Genomic DNA, 25036 nt, shown 5'->3' with positions numbered 1-25036 from the left:
GGGGCTCAGCTGCCCAGGCTTGGAGTCCCCCACGCGAGGATACTGTGCTGCTCGCTCAGGCCTGGTACACAGGTGGGCTGCTGGGATGGGAGCTGTTCTTGGACTCAGGGTCCCCTGACGCCCCATCCTGGCTGTGCCGGGGCCTCACCTTGCTCCGAGGGAGGCTGCAGGATCAGCGTGTGGGCCTTGCTCCTGGGCCGGGTGGCAGGCAGTGAGCGGGTTGTCTCCTGTGACCATGACCACCCCGGGGAGAGAGGGGCAGAGGGGTTCATCAGGGCGGGCCCAGCGGGGCAGAAATCCAGCCTGAGACCTGCTGCCAAGTCCCCTAAGGCAGGCCAGGGCGGAGGTCCCGGCCCGCCAATGGAGACCCTGAACGGACTTCCAAGGACCACAACCCACCCCCACCCAGGGTGTTTTGCACAAAAGACACATGTCTGTGTGTCTTTCTGAGAACACCCATAGCTTTTATTCGCAATGCAGATTAAGAGCCAGCCCCTGGTGTGGACCCTCTTGGCTTGGTATCTGCTACTGGGGGAACATTTCAGAAATGAGGAGGGGAGAGGGGCTGGCACAGGTGAGTCCCAAAGAGTCCTCGGGCCAGGACCAGCATAAGCACCTGAGCTATAAGCTCGCTGAGCCAAAATCTGCAGTCTACTCGCTGTAAAGACCTGAGTGCCCACCCCCCACTGCCTGCCCCGCTGTGAGGCTAGAATTGTCACATTCCTGCCTCTGCTTGACTTCTCCTCTGCAGGTGGAGCCCAGCCCCGTCCATACCCGGTGGGACGCGTTCTGGATTTCCCTGATCACGGCTTTGGAGTCAGCCTTGAGCGGACAGGAGACCACGATGAAGCCGACGAACTTGAGGCCACACTCCGGGGCCTCGCGCTTGACCTCCTGGGCCAGTGGGGAGACACAGGTGGCCTCATCATTTGTCCCTCCTGCCGCTCCCTCTCTGCATTTCCTGAGCTCTGACCACACGCTGGGAGCCAGGGGGACAGCGGACACTTCCTCAGCAAGCACAGCCTCCTGTGACGGTGCTGAGTACGGGGAGGTGAGTGAAGCTCCCGTCCTTGCAGGAGGGACATGCGAAGGTCAGGGGGAGAGAGGTGCTAGGCACCCTTGAGGGATGGGGTTTGGCAGCGGCTGGGTGGAACTCAGAACATTCTCAAACTGAATGGTAAGTTACAGGTAATCTTTGCCGTTGGAATAGACGAAAAGGATCACTGAATTTGTGTTCGTTCCTTAACTTTTATACCCTCCTTACGTGAAAAGGAACGTAACATAAAACTGACGCGGATGACTAAGCGATTCAGATTTTGAAAAATGTCACACTCCTGGCCTTTCGTTGGACTCATATTTAATGAGTCATCATTGCCAAAGTTTCAAAGTTCACATTTCATATTGCCGGTCAGTAAAGCCTGGGTCAAATGTGTCTCCTGCCCTGTGGCCTCTGATTCCCTTCAGTGTCCACGTTCAGGGAGAGGATGGGCTCATGCAGCCCGTGCCTGTGAAGAGAATCGCACCCCCCAGAATGGGGCCTTTGGTGAGAGGGTCCGCCAGTGGGTTGTGACTTACATTATGCAGGAAATCAGTAAATGACAAAAAATCATTTTGTCACCTGTCCTTAGTGGGCATTAACGTATACTAGACCTGTAGTTAAGCACAGAGTCTGTCGGGTACTGGACACTGTCTTACTATGGTACAGAATTTGAATTAGCATTTTAGGATTGGCTTTTCTTTCTGACTGGTGTTGATTTTATCTGCTAGTAATGTAAAGTTTGCCTAGTCTCCGGTTATTAACCTTGAGAAACGGTACTGAAATGCATTGTAGGGGTTGGCTATTGAAGACATGATACGCTTTGTTTCAAAGGCCACTGAGCGTCCCCTCCCAGTGCAAGTTTCGAGTCCGAAAACAGCTGTACGCGACAAGAAGCTGTGGACATCCAGATCAGGTAAATTTCTCTGTTGTCAGTTGGAGGCGAGGTCTCGCTGTGTCTCCCAGGCAGGTGTGCAGTGGCCCGGACCATGGCTCACTGCAACTTCGAACTTCTGGGCTCGAGAGGTCTTTCTGCCTCCGTCAAGTTCCCAGTGTGCCATCCCTGTCTTGGTTAGGGAATGGACAGAGGTGAACTAGGACAGGGCGTGATTTTCCCAGTGTTTCAAATGCTTATTGCGATTCTCACCTTTACCTAGAGGAAGGCTTTATGCTAACATGTCAGTCATGTTTTAACTTTAGCTATTTCATCCTGTGGTCATGACACTGATGAAATTGAGGCGATCATACGTTCTGATTGGCGGACTGTGTTGTTTTTTTTTGGGGGGGGTTTCCATGATGATTGAAAGTGAGTTATCCGTTCATGACTATTTGGCAGACATAGTCTTTGAAACAGTGATCCTGAACCTTTCTGGCCTTAGGGTCCTTTTGTAGTATTGAAAATTATTGTGCAGAAGTAAGCAGCAGATAGTGGTTCCGGGACGGAGGGGGCGCGGGGCGCGGGGCGCGGGGCGCGGGGCGCGGGGCGCGGGGCGCGGGGCGCGGGGCGCGGGGCGCGGGGCGCGGGGCGCGGGGCGCGGGGCGCGGGGCGCGGGGCGCGGGGCGCGGGGCGCGGGGCGCGGGAGGTCGATCTAGCGCCGGCCAGAAATAGCGGAGGGGCAGCAGGCCACCTGCGCTTTGCAAATGTGGCCGGCAGCTGAGACCCCTCCAGAACTGCAGGGGTGAAGAGGCCTCCGGTTCTCTAGGAATGGGGGCAGCAGCGGGGCCTCCCACCGGACACCCTCCTCTCGCTGTGACCTTCAGGCGCATATAATGCCCAGCGGTGAGTCGTCCTGAGCCACTGTGGTCTAGCCACCGGCCTGTCCCACACGACCCCACCCAGCCCGCCAGCACCACCCACCATGGAGTCCAGAGGGAAGTCGGCCAGCAGCCCCAAGCCTGACACCAAGGTACCCCAGGCCACCGCCCAGGCCAAGGCTCCCCCGGCTGCTGATGGGAAAGCCCCCTCCACCAAGCCTGCGAAAAAGGAGCCTCCAGCAGAGAAACAGGAGCAGACGGCAGCCCCCAACCCGGCACCTGCCAAGAAGACCCCCGCCAAGGCAGACCCTGCCCTTCTCAACAACCACAGCAACCTGAAGCCGGCCCCCACAGCCCCCATGGCCCCCACGGCGGCCCCCCGCAGTCCGGATGCCACTGCAGAGAGCAAGGGCCCTGGCGATGGGGCAGAGCAGGATGAGGCCGCCAACGGGAGCCCTGTGAGAACTTGAACTTCCTACTGGTGGCTGGGGGGGTGGCTGTGGCAGCCGTGGCCCTGATTCTTGGTGTGGCCTTCCTGACCTGGAAAAAATAATGCCAGGTGGCCAGGTGGGGGCACAGAGCCACTTCTGTACAGACCTGGGGAAGCTAGTGCATGCAGAGTTCACACCTACCCACCTACACACGCACTCGGTATATAGACATGTAGGCCCCACGTACCACGGAGAGGGACGCACAGCCCACCAAGCAGGACACTGAGCCCCCCTCTGCCTCCCAACCCCCGGGGCTCCAGGGCAGGACAGGGACAAGCTCCAGCAATGGGCAGGGCCTGTGTGTGGCCCCCGCCCAGTTGGGTGTGTGTCCACGTGGATGTGCCCAAGTGTGCCAGTCCTGAGAGGCCCCATTGATCCTGGGGGGCTTCCTGGTGGCAACATCCAGAGGAGACCCCCAATGGTCTCTGAAGTGTGGTATGGGGTGCGGGAATGGGTTCTGACTCGGCCCCGCCCCCGTGGGACATTAAAGGGCGTGGTCACTCCATTCTCCTCCCCACCCCCAAAAAAGTAAGCAGCACCTGGAATTAGCTGGATGTCATGGCCATGTCCTTTGAAGATATGTTAGTACATATGTCTATGGTCATAAATATTATATTGATTTTGTTATCAGGTGCTAAAATTTTATAGAAATGGTGTACACTCTATGTATCATTCACCAGCTTTTTTATTTGCTCCATAATAGGTAGTATTTCTGAGATCTATCCATAGTGACAGATCACACTGCCCTGGACATTCACTACACAGCCGTCCCACGCTCTATTCCCTATTGTATATCTCGCACTCTCCGGACTGTGCGGTTGATTCTCCAATTCACCTTTTTTTTTCCAGCACTGGTTGTCCTGCGCTGCCTGTCTGCAGATTCATGAAGCTGATCCTGTGGAAGAGCGATCCACTCACATGTAGCCATCCGCATTCTTCACCTCCTACTATGGGAGCAGAGAACCAGGGGTCACCCCTAGTCTGCCATTTTTTCCCCTCATTTTGTAGTATTTCCAAATTGCTAGGATTACAGACATGAGCTTCTGTGCCTGGCCAAATGTCTCTTTTTAAATAAACTGCATTGTGTATATTTAAGGTTTACACCGTGATGTTGTGGAATACATATAGACAGTGAAATGGTTATCTATATGTGAAGCAAATTAACATATCTATCCTTTAATGTAGTTATTTTGGGGGCACAGGCAGCTAAAATCTACTTCTTTAACATATTTTTTATTTTCTTTTGAAAACGGAACTGTCTTTCTACAGTCTTACATATCATTTCTTAAAAATTACTGTTTCGGAGGCCGGGCGCGGTGGCTCACGCCTATAATCCTAGCACTCTGGTAGGCCGAGGCGGGTGGATCGCTCAAGGTCAGGAGTTCAAGACCAGCCTGAGCAAGAGTGAGACCCCGTCTCTACTAAAAATAGAAAGAAATTATCTGGCCAACTAAAATATATATAGAAAAAATTAGCCAGGCATGGTGGCATACGCCTGTAGTCCCAGCTACCCGGGAGGCTGAGGCAGGAGGATCGCTTGAGCCCAGGAGTTTGAGGTTGCTGTGAGCTAGGCTGACGCCACGGCACTCACTCTAGCCCGGGCAACAAAGCGAGACTCTGTCTCAAAAAAAAAAAAAAAAAATTATTGTTTCGGGTTAATAATGATAGAACTTCTGAACTATATCCTCTTTCTTCGTGGAAAATCTGAACATTCCATTAGATGTTAAGTGGGGAAAACAGACTTTGTTGTGTGTGTTTCAAGAAATTCGTCATGTGAGCAATGGGAAGGAAGTCGTGGAGGGCGTGCTTGTTATTTGATTCCTGCAGAAACTGGAAGTTTTCTGTACCCTATCGTGTGCTCAGCAAACTCTCAGCATACAGTCGCCCAGCTGTGCCCCAACTTCTGTTACTCTGGGTTAAGCCTTTTCCTATGGCCACTCCTTCCTACAAAGACTCTCCCAGATGCTAAAATTCTATAAGCAGAAAAACCAGCCTAAAAAGACTTTCAGACCAACAACATCCAAAAAGACTGGAATGTTCACACAACGATCTGCATTATTTTATTTCTTTCTTCTCTATTTCTATGGGTTTAATTATTTACTCATTCAAAAGTATTGCTCACTCACCATGTCCACGGCACAGATCAAGAGAGACACACAGGTCCTGCCTTCATGGAGCTTTCTCAGGTAGAGGGGAAATGAAGTGATTCCTGCAGCTAGAGTTGACTGGGAGCCTGAAAGATTTCTATAAATCCAGTCTCTACCGAGAGACAACTGAAATGTAAACCATTTTATAAGCATCGTCTTCTTTCATCTTCACACCAAGACACAGATAGTTTCTAATCTCAGGTCAGGAACGTGCAAAACACTTCATTTAAAAAAAAAAAAAAAGACCTGTGGGACTCCTGTCTGGTCCAGCTAAATGCCCTTTCCACTGTGTATTTTCTGCTTTCCTTGAACAGAAATTCTACAAGACCACAAAATCTTGAAGATGCACGGATAAAGGCTGATGGACTGTCAGCCTAAAAATATAAATAAAATTATTAAAATGATAAACAGAAATATATGTGATGCCAGGAACTATAACCTTCAGCTAATGAAACCCTTCTTAATGAAGAACAAAAAAGCAAAAGTAATAAAATAAACACTTGAAATTTTAAAATCTTAAAACCTCTAAGTGACAAACACCATCATAAACAAAGTTCAAAGTCAAGTAATTAAAATATTTACATAACTTTACAAAGGATTAATATCAAGAGCATAGGGTTAAGGGTTAACTTAGAAGTTATAAAGAACTCCGGCCAGGCGCAGTGACTCATGCTTGTACTCCCAGCACTTCCGGAAGCCAACGCAGGAGGATTGCCTGAGCTCAGGAGTTTGAGGTTGCTGTGAGCTAGGATGATGTCACTGCACGCTGGCCCAGGAGACAGAGTGAGACCCTGTCTCAAAAAATTAACCAACTGATTAGTTAATCAAAATGTAAAAACTATTCTTACCTTGTAGGCTGTACAAAAACAGGCAGTGGGCCAATTTTGACCCATCGCCCCCTAGTCTGCTGACTCCTGTGTTCAGGGAAGCTCTTCACTCTACACTAATTTATTCATCCATTTGTCAAATATTTGATAAGCACATAAGACAAACCTCAGAGATATGGTGGGCTTGGTTCCAGACCACCACAACAAAGCAAGTACCACAATAAAGTAAGTCACACAACATTTTTGGTTTCTCAGTGTAAATAAAAGTTACCCTTATACTATACTGTAGTGGAAACGGAAGGATGCCCGCAACCAACAGCCAGCAAGGAACTGAGGCTTGCCGATCGTCCTGTGAGTGGGCTTGGAGGTGAATCCTTCCCTAGTCAACACATGAGACGAGATCCTAGCCCCAGCAGACAACTTGACTGCAGCCTCATGACTGATGCTAAGCAGAGGACCTAACTATGCCACCCCAGATTCCTGACACAGAGAAAGTCATATAATAAATATGTGTTGTTTGGATGAACAGATAAAAGAAAATGTGGTATATAAACACAGTGGAATATTATTCAGCCTTTTAAAAAGAAGGCAATTCTGTCATTTGCAAATGGATGAACCTGGAGGATGTTAAGTGAAACAAGGCGGGCACAGAAAGGCAAATACCACGTGATCTCACTTATATGTGAAATCTACAAAAGTCCATGATTTAAAGCAATATATAAAATCAATTTTTTTTTTTTTTTTTTTTTTTGAGACAGAGTCTCACTCTGTTGCCCAGGCTAGAGTGAGTGCCGTGGCGTCAGCCTAGCTCACAGCAACCTCAAACTCCTGGGCTCAAGCGATCCTCCTGCCTCAGCCTCCCGAGTAGCTGGGACTACAGACATGCGCCACTATGCCCGGCTAATTTTTCTATATATATATTTTTAGTTGTCCATATAATTTTTTTCTATTTTTAGTAGAGACGGGGTCTCGCTCTTGCTCAGGCTGGTCTCGAACTCCTGACCTTGAGCGATCCACTCTCCTCGGCCTCCCAGAGTGCTAGGATTACAGGCGTGAGCCACCGCGCCCGGCCATAAAATCAAATATTATACAGGACATCAGAGCTCATTTATTTCCTGCTCTGGGTGTTACACTGTAGGAAAGGGCATAATTACAAAAGGGAAAAGAAATTGTTTGAGGAGCTTTGGATTTTTATCTCAAAAGGAATAAAATCTATTTTGGAATAGATTATTGGATTCAAATTCAGTCATAACTGATTCCACTCAGAGTTGAAAATAAGCTCAAGTCATCACTGTGCCTTACTTACTGTATTCTTTATGATAATAATAACAGTAAACACTGAGCACATACTACATGCTAGTTGCTCATTTGATTCAGGCTACTGTATGAACCCTATGTGGGAAATACTGTTACTACTCCAATTTTATGGATGAGGAAACTGAGGCAAAGAAAAACTCAGTAACCTGCCCAAAGATACACAGCTAGAGAGTGATGGAACAAGATTCAAACCCAGCCAAGCTGTAGCCTATATTCAGATCCAAGTTACAGCTTGTGTTAGTTTCCCGTGGTTGCCATAAAACAAATTATCACAGGCACCGTGCTCTCTCTTCACTCTGCACAGAGACTGCTAAGTGGTGGTGAATTTCAGAGGTCCTGGTTTCAACCCCATGCGGATGGGAGAAAAGTCCACAGATACCCACAGCCCAGTGGACTCACAGGCCATGCACACTCCACCGGGGAACATCTGCCCCAGTAGGAATTCATATACACTCAACAAGCATGTTGAAAGCTTGTTTTCTTCCCAGCACAGTGCTAGGCTTAAAGGAAGTCAGATTGAACAACTTCAAGTCTCTGATCTCAGAGAACTTACAGAAAAGAGGAAGATAAAATCCAATCAATAATTCCAAAAAGCAGGGTGATTTAGGAAGGAAAGACCCGTTTCTGGCTTCCCTCTTGGACGTAGAAACCTACTAGGCATTGCTATCATCTCATAACAGGAAAAAGCTGAATAATTGACAAAAACGTGACCTTTCTTGAACCCATCAGTGGGCTGAGGTTGCACGCAACCTACTGCCCTGGAATCTAAGAGAAAAGCTGTAGCGGCTCACCTGAAGCAGGGGACAAAGACAGAGCCACTAGATGAGAGGGTAAAATTTCTGCTAAAATTTTTAACAAACTGCTGAAAGCCAAGTGTGGGCTGGTATGAAGGGGAAAGAACCTGAGGCTCAGATGTAAGGGGAGTTCTCACCCTCTCACAGGTTCTTGTCCTTGGACACCACCCGGTGCTCATGACGAACACTGGGGGCAAAGCGGAGACGGGAGAAAGCCTCCCTCCTCAAGTTCACTAAGTACACATTCTCTCTCCCAAGTTACCATCGACAGCATTCTTACCAACGGCTTCCCCACCACAGAACCTTTGCCTAACCTCTAGTGGCACTTTCCTTACCCCCTTTCAGCTGCTTTCTTACTCCTTAATTTCAAAGTCAAGGCCACATTTTAGGATTTTGTGGAACTTCCATACCAGTTTCCACAATACCTGGGCTAATTACATTCTCATCAACAGTATGCAAAGGTCGCCTTTTCTCCACATCCTTGCCAACATTTGCCATCTTTCATCTTTTTGACAGCACTGTGGAGAGCGCCAGACCCGCCACTTGCCACTCAGGTGACCTGGAATAACTCAACTTGCGGGGCTTCAGCTTCCTTGTCTGTGAATTGGGAATGACAACAGTACCTACCGCAAAGTGTCCCTGTGAGGACAAAATTAAAGGACGCAAAGCTTCAGGCAGTGGCTACCATCGGTTAATAGTAAGCTCTAAGTAAGTATTTGCTATCATTGTGATGAATGGTGGAACGCTCATCATTAGGGAAAAGATGGTCACTTTAAAAGAATGAAAGTACCAATGTGCTGGAAATGTATCCAGTGTCAAAATCCCTTCATTTGACAATCCACAGTCATGATGGGAGACTTTAACATCTCTCTCTCAATAATGATACGTCAGAGATCAATAGTTATAAATGTGTCAACGGTGTGTAAACACAAACAATATGCTCGACCTAGTGGACATAAGTAGAATACCATACACTGATTTCAACCACCCACAAAGCATTTATTAAAAATTGGCATATGTTAAGTGCATCAGGGATTGCATTTGGCTGAAATAAACCCACTCCCTCCCAACAATAAGGTCTGATACCAGTAAGAAATGCATTTTTTTCATGTAACGGGACATCCGGAAATAAATAGTCCGGGGCTGGTGCAGTTACACAAAGATGCCAACTCTACAAATATATTCTAACTATTTTTTAGGACAGGGAACTAGGATGGTTGTGATTTCTGGCCACACTCTCCCGAGCCTGTGGCTTTTACTCTCCTGGCCACAGGATGGTTTCTCTGGCTTTGCACATAGTGTCTGCTTGTTGAAAAGGCAAGAGGAGATCTGGCTAAATGAACCCATTTCTGTGCAGCATCTTTCCGTGGAGGCATACCCAGTGATTTCCCATATTTAGGCTTGCCAGGACTGGGGCACATGGCCTCCTGCCCCTGCTGCAGGAAGCGGTGGGAGATGGAGGTGTTTGAATAGTCCACATTACCAACCTGAACAAAAAACCCAGGTTCTGTTCTAAGGGAGAGGGGGCAATTTTGGTTGGCAACTAGCAGGATAAGCCACAGCAGACCTAACAGCAAACCTCAACAAATACCTAAGATTCAGTAACACAAGGGCTACATACTCTGCTCACCATGTAATTAAATTAGAAATCAAAAACAGAAAGGCAACTAAGAAACAGCCATATAACATGCAGGAACCTTCCAGAATGACAGAAACATTCTACATCTGGAATGGGGTGTTGGTTACATACATGTATACATCTGTCCAATTCATCCAACAGTATGCCTGAAATGTATGCGTTTCACTATGTCATTATACCTCTCTGAAAATACATCCATGTACTAGTATTGAAAAATCTAATTCCAAATAACGCCTGGGTCAAAGAAAAAGTGATAATGGAAGTTAACACAATACTTAGGATTAAACCAAAATGAAAACATTATACATCAAAACATAGGATGCTGCTAAAGGAGCATTATGAGAAACAGTGATAGCCCCAAATGTTTATATTTCTACAAACTGGAAGTTAATTAGCAAGGGGCCCACCATAGGAATGAGACACTGATGAAGGCAGGCCACCATTCCTAATGTTCTCTCTCCCCATGTGGGTCCTTTTGTGCACAGTGAGTGAGGAGCTGTGTCTGAAGGCTTTATCACACTGATTACACTGATAGGGTCTCCCCGCAGTGTGTGTTCTCACGTGCACGATGAGGTGTGAGGACTGACCAAACGCTCGCCCACATTCCTGGCATGTATATGGCTTCTGGCCACTGTGAGTCCTCGCGTGTTTCCTGAGGGAGGAGGGCTCGCTAAAGGCTCGCCCGCATTCCTGGCACGTGTAGGGCTTCTCTCCGGTGTGAGTTCGCATGTGACTCTTCAGGGTTGAGAGACGACTCAAGACCTGACCACAAGTCCCGCACTCGTACAGTTTCTCCCCTGTGTGTATCCTCTTGTGCACATTCAGGTGAGTGCTTGTCCGGAAGGGCTTGCCGCACTGGTTACATTCATATGGTTTCTCTCTGGTGTGGGTCCGCAGGTGGGTCTTCAGTGACGAGTGTTCTCTGAAGGCTTTCCCACACTGGCTGCACTCGAAGGGCTTCTCTCCCGTGTGAGTTCTCACATGGCTCCTGAGGGAGGACGGCTGATTGAACGCCTTCCCGCAATCCTTACACTCATAGGGCCTCTCTCCTGTGTGGTTTCTCTGGTGCAAAATCAGGTTAAAGTTCCTCGTGAAGGTTTTCCCACACTGGCTGCATTCGAAGGGCTTCTCTCCAGTATGGGTTCTCAAGTGTCGCCGCAGGTTCGAGGAATACTTGAAGGCTTGCCCACATTCTTGACATTCAAAGCACTTCTCTGCAGTATGAGTCTTCTTGTGCCTGATGAGGTCAGAGCTGTATCTGAAGGATTTTTCACATTGGTTACATGCATAGGTTTTATCCCCACTACGGATTTTCTCAGGCACGATTAGGTGAGCACTCTGGAAGAAGGAATTGCCTCTCTCTTGACATTCGTAGGGGGCCTCTCCCGCATGAATTCTCTGGTACTGGAAAAGTGGTTCGATGCTATTAAAACATTTCTCAAGTTCATTATATTTAGTTTTTCTCCAGGCTGAGGTTGCTCCCATCAATTAAGGAAAATGTGAAGACCAAAGACTGTATTGCATTCACAGATATTCTTCCCCATGCGAACTGAATATAAGAGACAGACATTTCTATATCTACCACTTTTACTGTTTTAGTGAATCTGTACCGTTTCTACCCCAGAGAATGGAACAGGGTGCATGCTCTGGTACAAAGAGCCATCTTTTCATTACTTTCATGGGCTTTTTAGACACAGAGTTTTTCTGAATTAAGACTAAATTAAGTTTTAAACACTCAGTATCTGTGTCACATTTGTGAAGACACTTGTGGGAACTCTATGAAAACACAAGTCTTGATCTACATTTAGAATTTTCTGCCAATTCATGATTCACCAACTCTCTCCCAAGAAATTGCTTCTCCTGGGCAGGCACCACTTGCCTCGAATCTCAGCTACTGTGCTCCTTTTCTAACCTCCAGCACCCCACACTCTTCCTACCATAGAGGACCAGGAATAAACCCTGGTGAACCTTACCCTTTTCATGCCAATGGACGGAATGTCCACAAAAATATCTTCACCAGGAATTGACTCTCTGGGTTGAAGCTGAAGTTCTGAAATGAGTTAGGGGGAAAAATTAAGGACACAGAGAAAGAAACTGTGGGGTCGAGGTGACGAAAAAAGCAAGCAACTCTGGCACATCTGGATTATTTCTTTTTAAATATTGATCCTAAATATGGGGAAAAAATTGCAAAGTGTAAGAATGTATCAAAGAGGGAAGGAAAATTTTAAGGCATTTGGCTATGTGAGGCGTTATGTAATTACAGGAATGAAGGGTGAAAATAGCAGATAATTTACTGAGAAAGGATTCTATGAAGATTGTGACTAACGTAAAGTAAAATCATTTGCAAGAATGTACAGTGGGGAAGAAGGGGATAAAATATACACATGGAAATGGTAAAGATGAAGAGGAGGTAGGACAAATCTTTCTATGCAATCAGAGTAAAATATAAGAGATTAAAAAGAAAAGGAAAGAGGAAAGAAGATGGAATTGACTAAGGGCGTTCAACCAGACTTCTCAGTCAAGGGCACTGAAAATGTTTCTGTGATTGATAATTTCCCATTCTAACGCTCTTCTCACTCACTAGAGCTGGTGCCCATGTGCTCCACCTGGCGCTCACCTAGACAGGTATCTGAGACGTCTCCTCTCTCCTTGGTCCACAGCTCTTCTCTTTGCTCCAAATGGGCCAACATACAGGGTTTGCAGAGTTGATCTCCTGCTTGGTGGGAAAAGATGAACAGTATGGGTGGACTTTGTCCCAGCATGACACTGGGGCTGATATGATAAAGTCTTTAGGGGCTCTGCAGACAGGAGTAGCAAAATGAGCCTGCCTGAATTCTGATGGACACAGCAAAGCTATTTCACTAAGGAACTAAATACAAGTTCCTTCACTGGGTCCCAGAGGATATTAAGGCTCCCTAGTCCTGAAAGCCCAGGGCCTAGCTCAGGAATATATTTGAGAAGCCGGATGCTTTTAACCATGGACAGAGTGCGGCAGACGGTCTTCATTTCCATGGAAAGGCCACCAGACTGCAGGCATCGTGAGTGTGGGGCTTATCTGTCTTTTCACCCCTTGGCTTCCCCAACCCGCACAGTTGCTGGGACCCATGGCTGCTGCATGAGTGTGTGGATGCAGCCACGAGGCCAGCCTTACCCACGGAGGCCAGGTTCCTGTAGTTCTCCTGCATCACGTCTCTGTACAAGTTCCTCTGAGCAGAGTCCAGGAACACCCATTCTTCTGGGGTGAACACCACAGCCACATCTGCAAAGGTGACTGGTTCCTAAAACACACACCCATCCCGGCTCAGCCAGGCACCACCGCCACCAAGACTCAAGAGGACGCTGGAGACCAGCAGGCCTGGGGAAGGGAGGACCCGTGCAGAGCGTTTTCAGACAGGCTTCTGAGGGCCTCCAGAATCTGCCCCCGGCTCAAGCTTCAGAAAGAGAACTCTTCTCTCTCTAGTCTCTGCTCCCTGAGTGACGGCAGCAAGAGGCTACAACTAACGTCAAAAGGCTTCCACTTCACGAAAGGACTTAGCTACTGACAACCAGCCAGGAAGTCCTTGCAGATTTATACCCCCTCTCGCTCCAGGGTCAGCAGACCTGAGCACGTTGCAGGCAGGAGAGAACTATCTGGCAAATGACTGAACTCTTTGCTCAGCAAGACCATGAAGACCACGAAAGAAGGACACTCACATCCTTGCTTTGTTTTCCCTCCTAGTGCTCAACAGCCTGGGGAGGGGTCTGAATGAGGGGGTGGGATTGTCGCCCGGGCTGCTTCCCACTGGCTGCACGAGGCCCAGAGGGTCAAGAGAGTCCAGGCAGGTCACGGGAAGGCAGCAAGTCCAGCCTTTGGGCACAGCAGAAGGGTTTTTTACTTACCTGTGAGCAGGTGGTCAGCAAGCCAGGCGCCACGGCTTCTTCCTGTGCGCTGTCCTCCTGGAGCCAGGCGGGGCCCGCTGCAGGCAGAGCTAGTGGAGGAGAGAAGAGGTGCGAGTCAGTGCCCAGCCCAGGGAGCCACTCACAGGCCCAGAGGCTGCCCGCCCTGTGAGTGACCACGTGTGTGCACCCACACACGGTCATGGCGGAACACACATGCACACACATGCTCTTGCACACACTTGTACACACAGACATGCACACACAAGCACACACCAAGCACACACATGCATGCACACACATACACATACACACAGACTAGCACACAAACACACACACAGGCATACACACAAAGAGAAAGACACACACACACATCCCTCCATATCCATAGCCCAAGAGCCACAGTCTCATGTCCCCAGGAGACTCCAGAGCTCCTGTGGCACCCACCATTCCCCTCTCTCAGCCTTGGGACAACTCTTCCTCCCCAGCTGCCGGCCCCTTCCTCCGCCCCCTACCCCACATGGCTGGCATCGCCCCAGAACTCACCACAAGAAGGGAACAGATGACCCAGTACCACCCTGTGATTCTGCCTAAAAAGGAAACGTCCTTCCCACCTGCCTTCAAATCTCAACTGCCCCCCTCCCCCCACACCAGGCATCCTCCCTCTGGCCGAGGACAGACAAGCCAGCGACTCCTTGGTCACCCCTGGTCCCCCTGCCCCCTCACCTCTCCCTCCTGACGGAGATTTTCCCCTAAGTACTTAAACCCGACCCACAGCCAAAGTGAGAGCCCGGCCCGCAGGCTCACCAAGGATATCCTGCAGAGCGACATGCAGCCTAAACCTAAGAATGACTTCCTATCAGTGACACAACACACATTCCAAACTCAGGAGTGGATGACATTTTGAAGAAACAAAGTTTATTACTCTTACTAGAAGGCAAATTGGAAGAAAACAAACATCTTGCCACTAAAGCTAAAATGTTACCTGTCTTCTAGAATTAACTTTTCCCCACTTCTCGGGAAATGTGGCTTTGAACCTCATTTTTTAAAAGCTCAGTTAAAACCCAGTCCATTTATAGTAAATTCAATTGTCATTTTCAAACTTGACATAATTGCGTAGTCAAGAATTTCACGTTGCCCAAAGAGAAGCTGGCCTTTGCCACAGCGGCTGAGTGGGCCCTCTCTCTCTTAACAGAAGGCTCTGAGACCGACAGTGCCCGTCCCCTTGAACACACAAATAATGAGAGGTGGCTGTAGGAATTCTCTCCTACGGTGCCACGGCAGTGCCTGCTGTCAGAGCAAATGCAGGTGGGGTGGGATGCAAGTTCCCAGACAGGACACCAGGACAGCAGAGCCACGTGGCACTCACTCACCAGAAGCCCAGGCCACCCACGGGTCAGGGTGGCCCAGCGTGGGCACCAGCGTCACCATCCTCTGAATCTGCACAGCCACCTTCAGTCCCGGACAGAGCAACAGGGGTCACAGATTAGTGTCAAACGGCCAAGGGGATCCATTCACAGCTGTTCGCCCGAACCGGATCTGCATGACTGGCACAGCTTTGGGGGACACGCTGAAGAAGGGAGGGACACACCCTGCTCGCCCTGCTGAGGTTACCTAACCTCAGTACAAACCTAATCACTGTCACACAAGTTCAACTCCAAATGGGAAGCAGAGAGGGGCCCAGGCGGGGGCTGGGAGGTGGCCTGCTCCGAGCAGGCTCCAGCAGGGTGAGAGCTGCAACACGGGACAGAGCGAGCGGCCAGGAGGCTGAGGGGCAGAGGGAAGACGGGGCTCGGAGGTGGACCTGAGTGAACGAGGGCAGTTAGTAAGGATGGGAACTCTCCTCTCACCCTCACTTGAATTTCTACTTGTTTTTTTCTTTTCTGAGACAGAGTCTCCCTCTGTCACCCAGGCTGGAGTGCAGTGGCATCATCATAGCTCACAGCAACCTCAAACTCCTGGGCTCAAGCGATCCTCCTGCCTCAGCCTCCTGAGTAGCAGGGACTACAGGCGCGCACCACCACACCTGGCTAATTTTTTCTATTTTTTGTAGAGACGGGGTCTCGTTCCTGCTCAGGCTGGTCTCAAATCCCTGAACTCAAGCGATCCTCTGGCCTCCGCCTCCCAGAGTGCTAGCATTACAGGCATGAGCCACTGCGCCCGGCCTGACTTGCACTTCTAAGGGATCCCTGTGCCCTCCATGTCCAGCACAGGGCCCAGGAGCCTGTCAGAAACAGTCCTGGAGTCCAGGAGAAGTAAGTGTCTCTGGGCTGGGTGGTGGCGGTAGCAAGGATGGAAAAAGCAGTCAGAGGTGGGTTGAATTTTGGAGGTATCACCAGCAGGACTTGGTGGCAGGTGGGAGGTACTAGCAGCAGGTGCCTCAGGTGAGGTGAGGGGGCAGGGACAGCTAGGAAGAGGCCCCTTCTCGTCAGGGCAGGACTCAGAATATGCCTTCGTGTCCCTGTCCCATACTCTCCCTGCCTTGGTAAGGAAACCCAGGGCCCTGAGCCAAGAGAGGTCTTCACCAGCCTGGACGCCCCTTGCCCAGCCCCCAGGTCACAGGACCTACCAGTTCCTGTCATTTTCAAGGTCATGGAAGGGGTGGGAGGTGAGACTGGAAGATGAAAGGCTGGAGCAGGAAAGGCAGGGCCCAGGGTCCAGCAGCCAGCCAGGACTCCCCCTGTGTCCTGCCCCCCACCCTGGGGACAACTGCATTCAGCACAGAAACAGACTCCACCAATCAGAGCCCACAGCCTGGGCCTCCTGCGCACTCTCAGCTCCACACGAGGCCCCAAATGCCCAGCTCCCCTCCCCGCCCTCCCCCAGTTGGCTGGTGCCCTCGGCGCACTGTCTCCCAGGCTTACTGTCCATCCCGGGGACCAAGGAGATGCCTGGAGAGCTGGCCGGTCTTCTTGAGGCCATGGTGTCCCCCTCTCACCCATCGAGGGCCCGATCTGCATACTTGGGAACAGCCCCGGCCCCTAGGAAAAGGCACAGATGGTGCTGAGCAGGACAGAGGTGGCCTGGAGGCTGTTTTCAGTCTGAAGTTTAGTGCCATCAGAATTGGAGGCACATGGACGGGTCTGGCATCTGGTAGTGTCAGACCTGGTGACGCCCCCCCCTCAGTCCACAGTGGGCACCGGCCACCCACCAAGGGTCTCTGAGGACTGATCATGCCACAGACACAGAGACGTCCTGACCCCTTTGTGGCTCTGAGGGGCCCTGGATAGAGGTTAGGCCAAGAGCCTCCAGAGACACTGCAAGATGTTTCCCTACAGGAAGTTAGGGTCGTGCGTGGGGGGATGACCACGTGAAGAGGCAGCAAGAGGGTGGCATCTGCAAGCCAAGGACAGTGGCCTCAGGAGAACCCAAGCCTGGGGCACCTTGATCTTGGACTTCCAGCCTCCACAACTTCAAGAAAACAAATTCCTGTTGTTTAAGCCACCCAAAAACAAACAAGAAAGAAAGCTCGGGAGCCCTTGGTTCTGAACGTGAACGTTGTTCTCTGTTTTCTTAGACTCAGTATTGGTCTGTTTGGCATCCACCACTCTCAAATGGTCAAACTAACGGCCAAAGCTGTTTCCAATTCCCCTGCGATCCGAGCCCATGCTCTGCACTCCTCCTTATCCAACTCCCACACACCCAGCCGATGTTTCCCCTGCCCTAAATCACCCGGGGCCAAGTACCTGACAACAGGAGACAGCCCCTGTGCCCTGAGTCCCACCAGAATTACTCAAACTGGCTGATCCTGAGCTGTTTCCCTGCCCAGCCTTGCCCTTCCTGTGGAAAACCCGACCAAGGCTCTGTCCTGGGCTTTCTTCTCACTCCCTTCCGCCTCCAGGCTGACCTGGGTGTTTCCCCCTGTGGCCCTGTGTGGCATGCCCTGCCCTGTCCCCCAAGACTGCAGTCCTCAACCCCCAGGCTGCAGACTGGTACTGGCCCGTGGCCTGTTAGGAACTGGGCCGCACAGCAGGAGGGGAGCAGTGGGTGAGGGAGCGAAGCTTCATCTATATTTACAGCTGCTCCCCTTCGCTTGTGTCACTACCTGAGCTCCACCTCTTGTCAGATCAGCGTTGGCGTCAGATTCCATAGAAGCATCTAGGTTGCACAGTCCACGTGAAAATCTAATGCCTGATGATCTGAGGTGGATCTCAGGTGATGCTAGCGCTGGGGAGTGGCTACAAATACAGATTATCATTAGCAGAGAGGTTGCACTATGGGGAGTTGTGTAATTATTTCATTATATATCACATTGTAATAATACTACAAATAAAATGCACAATAAATGTAATTCTCTTGAATCATCCCCAAATCATCCCCCTCTCCCTGCCCCCCAGTCTGTGGAAAAATTGTCTTCCATGAAACCAGTCCCTGGTGCCAAAAAGGGTGCGGACCACTGCTCTAAGTAAGTAATAAAAATCTCCTTCCAGATGGGTGCAGTGGCTCACACCTGTAATCCCAGCACTTTGGGGGACCATGGCGGGAGGATCACTTGAAGCCAGGAGTTTGAGACCAGCCTGGGTAACACAGTGAGATGTCATTTCTATAAAAAAATGTAAAAAGCATCCCAGCATGGTGGCGTGTACCTGTAGTCCCAGCTACCTGGGAGGCTGAGGCGGGAGGATCACTTGAGGCCAGGAATTCGAGGCTGCAGTGAGCTATGACTGTGCCACTGCATTCCTGCCTGGGTGACAGAGTGAGATGCTGTTTCAAAAAAAAAACCTCTTCCTTCCAATGACATTGGCCTCTCTCTGTCACAAATCAAAATCCCACAGGTACATTTTGTCTGATGCAGACAAATGTTTGCATCAGATTCATTTCAACACAGGTCACTCTACTTAAAGGCAACGTTTTTAGGTGTTTAGCCTGTTTGTTTTGGCAGGGCTAGTGTGGGCCCTGTAGCTCCTGCAGAGAGCAAAAGAGGCTAAACCTCGAGGAGCTGTGTGGTGTCTGGAGGGGAGGTAGCCGTGTAGTGGCCTAGGGACAGCAGAAAGGCTGAGCCTGGAGATGCCACTTCCTCAGCATCCCTTGGAGCTTTTCTAAGAGCGGCTCCCTGCCCTCTCCTCTCCGGCCCCTCTGCTGGATGAGCTGACCACACAGCGGGGAGGCCACGGGGCCGTGGTCTGTCTCTGGCCACCAGCACTTTTTCCTGTGTGACAGGGAGGCCTGAGAGCTGCTATATGGGGCCTCAGTGATGGGGACAAGGCCCAGTGATGCTCAGCACAGCCCAGAAGGACTAGCTGAAGGGTCAGCACCTTCGACCCAGGGGCAGGCTGGGTGACCCTCAGGCGGCAGAACCTGGTGGCTGAGACCGTGGTCTCTGGGGTTAGGCCTGGGCTTGACTCCCAGCTCCAAATCCACCTCTACCACTTACAGGCTGTGTGTCCTCATGGGAGAACTGCCCAGCTCCCCTAAACATGTGGCCATGAGTGGACCTCCCCTGCCTGCTCAGAACATTCTGGGACTGCCTGTTTCCTGGGGCTCTGATGTAGCGAGAGCCCCTCCCCTCCCACATTTGGTGCATGCAACTGAGGGGCCCACAGGGCTGGGTGTGGAGGTCTGGGGAAGGTGCTGGAGCCCTGTTCCGAGAGGAGAAGGCCCCCAGAATGGAGCGGACACCTGGCCCTCATGGCTCACTCGCCCTCCCCTCCCTGCTGATCCAGAGAGACGTGGGCGTGGGTGATGGGGCCTGGAGACGCCTTCTGCAGCACCTCATGCGTTCACTCCTTCATTCAACATGCATTAAATAGGGGCCATATGATGACACACAGAATGCTCTGGAATGGGCTCTGCACCTCACCAGATGAGGCCCCTGCGATCCAGCAGCCCTAATAGGATGTTTTCAGACTTCAAGGTTTCAAAAACCATGTACCCTTTCCCAAGCAGCTACTAGAGGACATTCTCCACCAAAACAAGAATGTATTTGTCAATAAACCAAGGATGGGGAGGATCTGGGGAGGGAGGAGGGGTTTCGGCTGCCCAGGGGTCTGTTGCGGCTGGGCAGGGGTGAGGGATTCAGCTGCTCTGCAGCCCACACCAGGCTGTGCAGGGTTGAGGCTGCTCTGTGCCCCGGAAGCTTCCCCAGCAAGGGAACGGAGCATGGGTCTCTACAACATGCACCACTCTGCCCCATCTGACTCTGATGCTGACACTAATCCACGACACAGAGGGAGGGGTGCATTGAGGGGTCCGGGGATCTCCCTGGCTCTGTGCCTCCTTCTGTTCAAACCCTAACCCTAACTTTCAAGAATGGAGACCCAAACCTCGGAAGGTCCTGTAGTTTGAGTAAAAGGGAATTTGGGGCCAAAGGAAGGACGATGGGAGCTCAGTGTGGATTTTCTCATGCACTGCTGATGTGCACGCCAGTTCTGAAGGCTCTCCCACACTCAAAAGGGCTTCCTTCCACTGTGGGGTCTGGAATGGTCTTCTAGGGGGTGAAGGATCCCTGAAAAATTTTTCCATATTCTTTACAATCAAGGTGGCCTACTCTTGCCAGCGCTCTCATTCAGATCCAGAATATAGTTCCTCCGGAAGACTTTCCTGCCCCGATTAAATTCACTGGGTGCCTTCTCTCCGGCTGCAGTTTGCTCCTGACCAGGAGTGAGTGATGGGGGAAGCTCCCCAACATCTGTGCCAGTGCCCAGGGATCCTCCCTCCACCCCCAGAGCATGCTCTCAGCAGTTTTCAAGACATGCCTTGTTTAGACAGCTGGAGCTCTTCAAGTTGAGTACGTTGCTGGCTCTACCACAGGGCTTGTTCTTTTTCATAATTTTCATGGGGCTTCTCTACCAGGAGGCATTTTTCTGGTAATTGTTGAGAAATAAATCATATTTCACATACTCAATGTCTAGCTCACATTTATAAAAATGTGGACCTGGGGGAATCTTGTAGAAAAAAAAAGAATCTTGAGTGACAGCTGGGGTTTGCTCAAACTCAGGAGCCACAGACGCTCCCCCGAGACACCGCTCCCCCTGCCTCAAACACCTCCCTGGCTCAGCTGATTTCTAACTCGCGTATACCTCACCTTCTCCTGTGGTAGGGAGCCAAGGATAACCCCATGAATCTTACCACTTGCATGTCACTGGACGGTGTTTCTTCCAAAATATCCCGCATAGAAGTCAACTCTTTGGGTTTAAGTTGAGATTCCCAGTCTAAAATGAATTTGGAAAAAAAATTAACTCATTTGAGAAAGAAACAGTGGGATGAAATTGAAAATACATAATATACGTGTGTGTGTGTGGTGTGCATGTGTGTACGTAGGCTTTTTTTTTTAATATTGACCCTAAACTTGGGAAGATACTGAAAGGGAAGAAGGCATCCGTGAGTAGGGCTGTGGTGGAATTTGGCAGTCACATAGCAATCAGGGAGAAATGAGAGGCGATTTCTCAGCTAAGGATTCTGACTGATATTTCCAGAAATGGGGTGTTATTAGAAAAGCAAGTAGGAACCAACTAGACACAGAACAGACACAGAAATGTTAAATTTAAAGAGGAATTAGACACTAAGTGTGGGTGAGGATGTGGAGAAATCAGAACCATGGTCCACCACTGGAGGGAATGTACGATGGTGCACCCGCTTTGGAAGGCAGCTTGGAGACTCCTCAGAAAGTTAAGCATAGGCGTTACCACATGACCCAGCAATTCCACTCCTAAGTACACACCCAAGAGAATTAAAAGCATGTCCACATAAATGCACACAAATGTTCACAGCACCATTATTCACAATAGCTAAAAAGCAGAAACAATCCAACTGTCGATCAGCTGATGAATGGATAAATAAAATGTGGCATATCCATACAATGAAATATTATTCAGTCGTAAAAAGGAATGAAGTTCTGATTCATGCTACGACATGGATAGATCTCAGAAACATGCTAAGTGACAGAAGGCAGATACGCTATGGTTTGGATGTGTCCCCCAAAGTGTTGGAAACTCAATCGCCGATGCAACAGTGTTGAGAGGTGGGACCTTTAAGAAATGATTAGGTCATGAGAGATCTGCCCTCATGAATGGATTAATGTCGTTATCATGGGTGTAGGTTAGTTACCATGAGATTGGGCTTGTTATAAAAACGAGTTCAACCCTCTCTTGCTCTCTGGCCATGTGATGTGCTCTGCCGTGTCATAGCAAGAAGGCCCTTACCAGACACAGCCCCTTGACCTTGGACTTCCCAGCCCCCAGAGCTGTGAGCCAAATAAACTTCCATTGTCCATAAATTACCCAGTCTGTAACATTCTGTTACAGCAACACAAAATGGACTGGGCCAGATACCAAAGGCCACATATTACATGATTCCATTACAGAAAATGCCCAGAACAGGCAAATCCATAGAGACAGAAAGCAGATTAGTGGTTGTCAAGCACTTGGGGTGGGGGGAAAGAGGAGTGATTGCTAATGGGGACGTGGTTGCTTTTGGGGGAGTAATGAAAACGTTCTGGAATTAGATAGTGATGATGGTCACACAATGTTGTGAACCTCTGAATTGTACATTTTAACGGGGTGAATTTCACGGTGTGTGAGTTACATGTCAATTTTTTTTTTAAAAAAAGAGAGAAACCTGAACAGACCTTTATCAGAGACTAAAGGAAAGTATGAGAGGAGGAAAGAAAGTGACCACAGAAGAGAAGCTAAGGGAACTTGAGAAGCCGCACCCCAAATAGCCCCGGATGTCCCCTCAGTACAAAGGGCCTTTTAAAATGCTCTCAGTCTGACACCTCCCTTCCTGGGCCACCCCTCACCAAGCAGGTCAGGAGACCTGCAGCCTGCCTAGGACTCACCTGCACCCGCGACCTGGAGAAGCCCTCGTTCTGCTGCCCTTGGCTCTGCTCTTGGCCCCCGCTGGGAGATCAGACTGGGTTTGCATGGTGGAGGTCCTGCCCACGGAGAAAGATGCATGTGTTGAGGGAGGGAGGGCACAAACTCTCACCCAGCCCTGGCTTCCACACGGGCTTCAGACTGTGAAGCTGGGCAAGTACTATGAACAGCAGTGATAGTAAAGTGATGTCACCCAACTGCTAATGATTAGTAGAGCTCTTTCACAAGGACCCAAACCACAAACACCCTCCTCCATGACCCAAGAGCTGAGGCGGAAGGAACCGCGTGATGCCAACCTTACCCCTGGAGACCAGGGTCCTGCAGTTGTCCAGTATCACGTATCTGCACAGGTTCCTCCGCGCACCGTCCAGCAGCGCCCACTCCTGGAGGAGCCCCACGGCCACATCCTCAAAGATGACTGATTCCTAAAATAGCACACATGTTCTGGCTCAGCAAAGACCACCCCCACCACTGTGTGGGACAACTGGTTATCACTGGGGAAGGGAGACCCAGCACGAGGACGTTCAGACGTGGAGCTCTCTCTGTACCAAGTGGGTAAAACATCTGGCCCACCTGTTTTTGTAAATAAAGTTTTATTGGCACACAGCCACATCCATTTGCTTACAGATGGCTGTTTTTATGCTGCAATATTATACTTGACTGAGCAGTTGAAACAGAGATCATATGGTGCACCAAGCTGCAAATGTTTTACTTTCTTTTAACGTTTAGACAAATCCTAAAGTGTAAGTTTTGGCTCTCTGTAACTCCGCTGACTCGTGAGCACAGGGCCTATCCTTCCCAGCTTGGAGTTCTTCCTAAACTGCTTATTTCAAATTTTTCCTAAACTCCTTATCACAAATTTGGGGTTGACCTCTTACTTTCTGTGAAGTTCCTAGGACCCCTCCCAACACTTATATAAGCATTTGGTAATCTTTTATAGCTGTGAAAGCAGGGCTTCCATTGCATCTGAGAAACCAGAGGGCCTTTTAACTTCAGAATTCTCCAGATCAACACTGTCCAATACACCCCTCTGCGGTGCTGGGAATGTTTCGTGCCTGCACTTTCCAAAAAGGGGGGCAACTAGCACGTGTGGCTGTTGAGCACAAGAGCAATGTGGCTGGGATGACTAAAAAGTTGTCTTTAACTTCATTGAATCTTAATTAATTTCAATTTATACGGCCACATGTGTTTTCACTAGGTCTCACCAGGGACGGCTGGGGTGGCCCTGGAGCAGCCCCACTCTGCAGGCAGACTCCAGAATTAAACACAGAGCCCCAGGTCTGCCGTGGGACCCTCCTCCCATGCCAGTTCCTTCTAGAGGTCACGCATGGAAGGAAAGATGTCCTCTCCTTTCTTCCTCAGTTGGAGAGGGGTGGTGCAGGGAGAGGGGACAGGGCCCAGAGAACATAGTTGTCCACCCCCTCAACCATCAGAACCCCCAATTTCCTCACCATGACACCAGTGCCAGGGTTTAAGGTCTCAGCAGGTGTCTTCCTTGCAATAAAAGAGAGATTGAGGTAAAAGGGGACAGAATGAAAGCAGAGAACCAAGCGAGGGCTTGGCCCATTTTTGTACGTCTCCGGCAGGGTGGCCAAGCTAAAAACCCTTACAGGGAATTTATCTCGATAAGCAACATATTGGGCCCTGAGCCACCTTTCAGACAACAGCACCTGGTGATTTCTACTGGCTCCTCCCACCTCATAAAAGGATCATTTCTCCTCTCACATTCCCTCAAAATATCTCTAAGACCCTCTACTTTTCCTCCACTGCCCGTACCGAGTTGTGATTTTATATTTAAGTGATTTTTGCCTCTTTCTCTCTCCAACTATGGTGTAAACTTTGTAAGTATATATCTGTGTCCATTGCTTTCATTATTCCATATCCAGCCACCATCACCACACTTGATGAGCACCAAGTACTTTATATTAGGGGTTGGCAAACTTTTTCTGCAAAGGGCCAAATACTAAATGTCTTAAGATTTGTGGGCCATGTGGTCTCTGTCACAAATAATTAACTGTATGGTTGTGGTACAAAAACAACCATAGACAAATATGTTCCAATAAAACTTTATTTATATAAGCCAGTACTGGACCAGATTTGGCCCATGGGCGATAGTTTGCTGACCCTTGCTCGTATCATAGAGAGAATACATCAATCATCAAATTCTCAAAATTCTACCTCCTTCAGGCATTTCAAACATTCCACCTTTTCCAGTTCCACAGTCATCAAGCCCCAACTACCATCACCCAAGTCCTGAACTTATTCATGAACTCTGCATGCATTCTCGCCCACCCCAAACTCCATGCTCAATCCAGGAGCTAGTGTTTCGTTTAAACCACAA

General features: G+C 49.6%; 1 protein-coding gene and 1 pseudogene across 1 annotated transcript; one reads left to right on the top strand and one right to left on the bottom strand.

Moving 5' to 3' along the window:
* Nucleotides 1-2895: 2895 nt before the first annotated feature.
* LOC138401669 (cell cycle exit and neuronal differentiation protein 1-like) lies at nt 2896-3344 on the top strand (annotated as a pseudogene).
* A 6017-nt stretch (nt 3345-9361) lies between these two features.
* ZNF333 (zinc finger protein 333) lies at nt 9362-23111 on the bottom strand. Its single transcript, XM_069497158.1, is given in 11 exon segments — nt 9362-11463; nt 11466-11484; nt 11980-12056; nt 12624-12719; nt 13158-13284; nt 13886-13974; nt 15256-15350; nt 16754-16863; nt 20951-21033; nt 22659-22754; nt 22997-23111. Coding segments are annotated over 9 exon segments (1728 nt in total). The 5' UTR covers nt 20996-21033; nt 22659-22754; nt 22997-23111; the 3' UTR covers nt 9362-10393.
* Nucleotides 23112-25036: the final 1925 nt, after the last annotated feature.

The sequence above is a fragment of the Eulemur rufifrons genome, chromosome 2, assembly GCF_041146395.1.
Source record: "Eulemur rufifrons isolate Redbay chromosome 2, OSU_ERuf_1, whole genome shotgun sequence".
NCBI lineage: Eukaryota > Metazoa > Chordata > Mammalia > Primates > Lemuridae > Eulemur > Eulemur rufifrons.
Note: the sequence above shows the minus strand (reverse complement) of the source record. Positions and strands in the feature narration are given on the sequence as shown.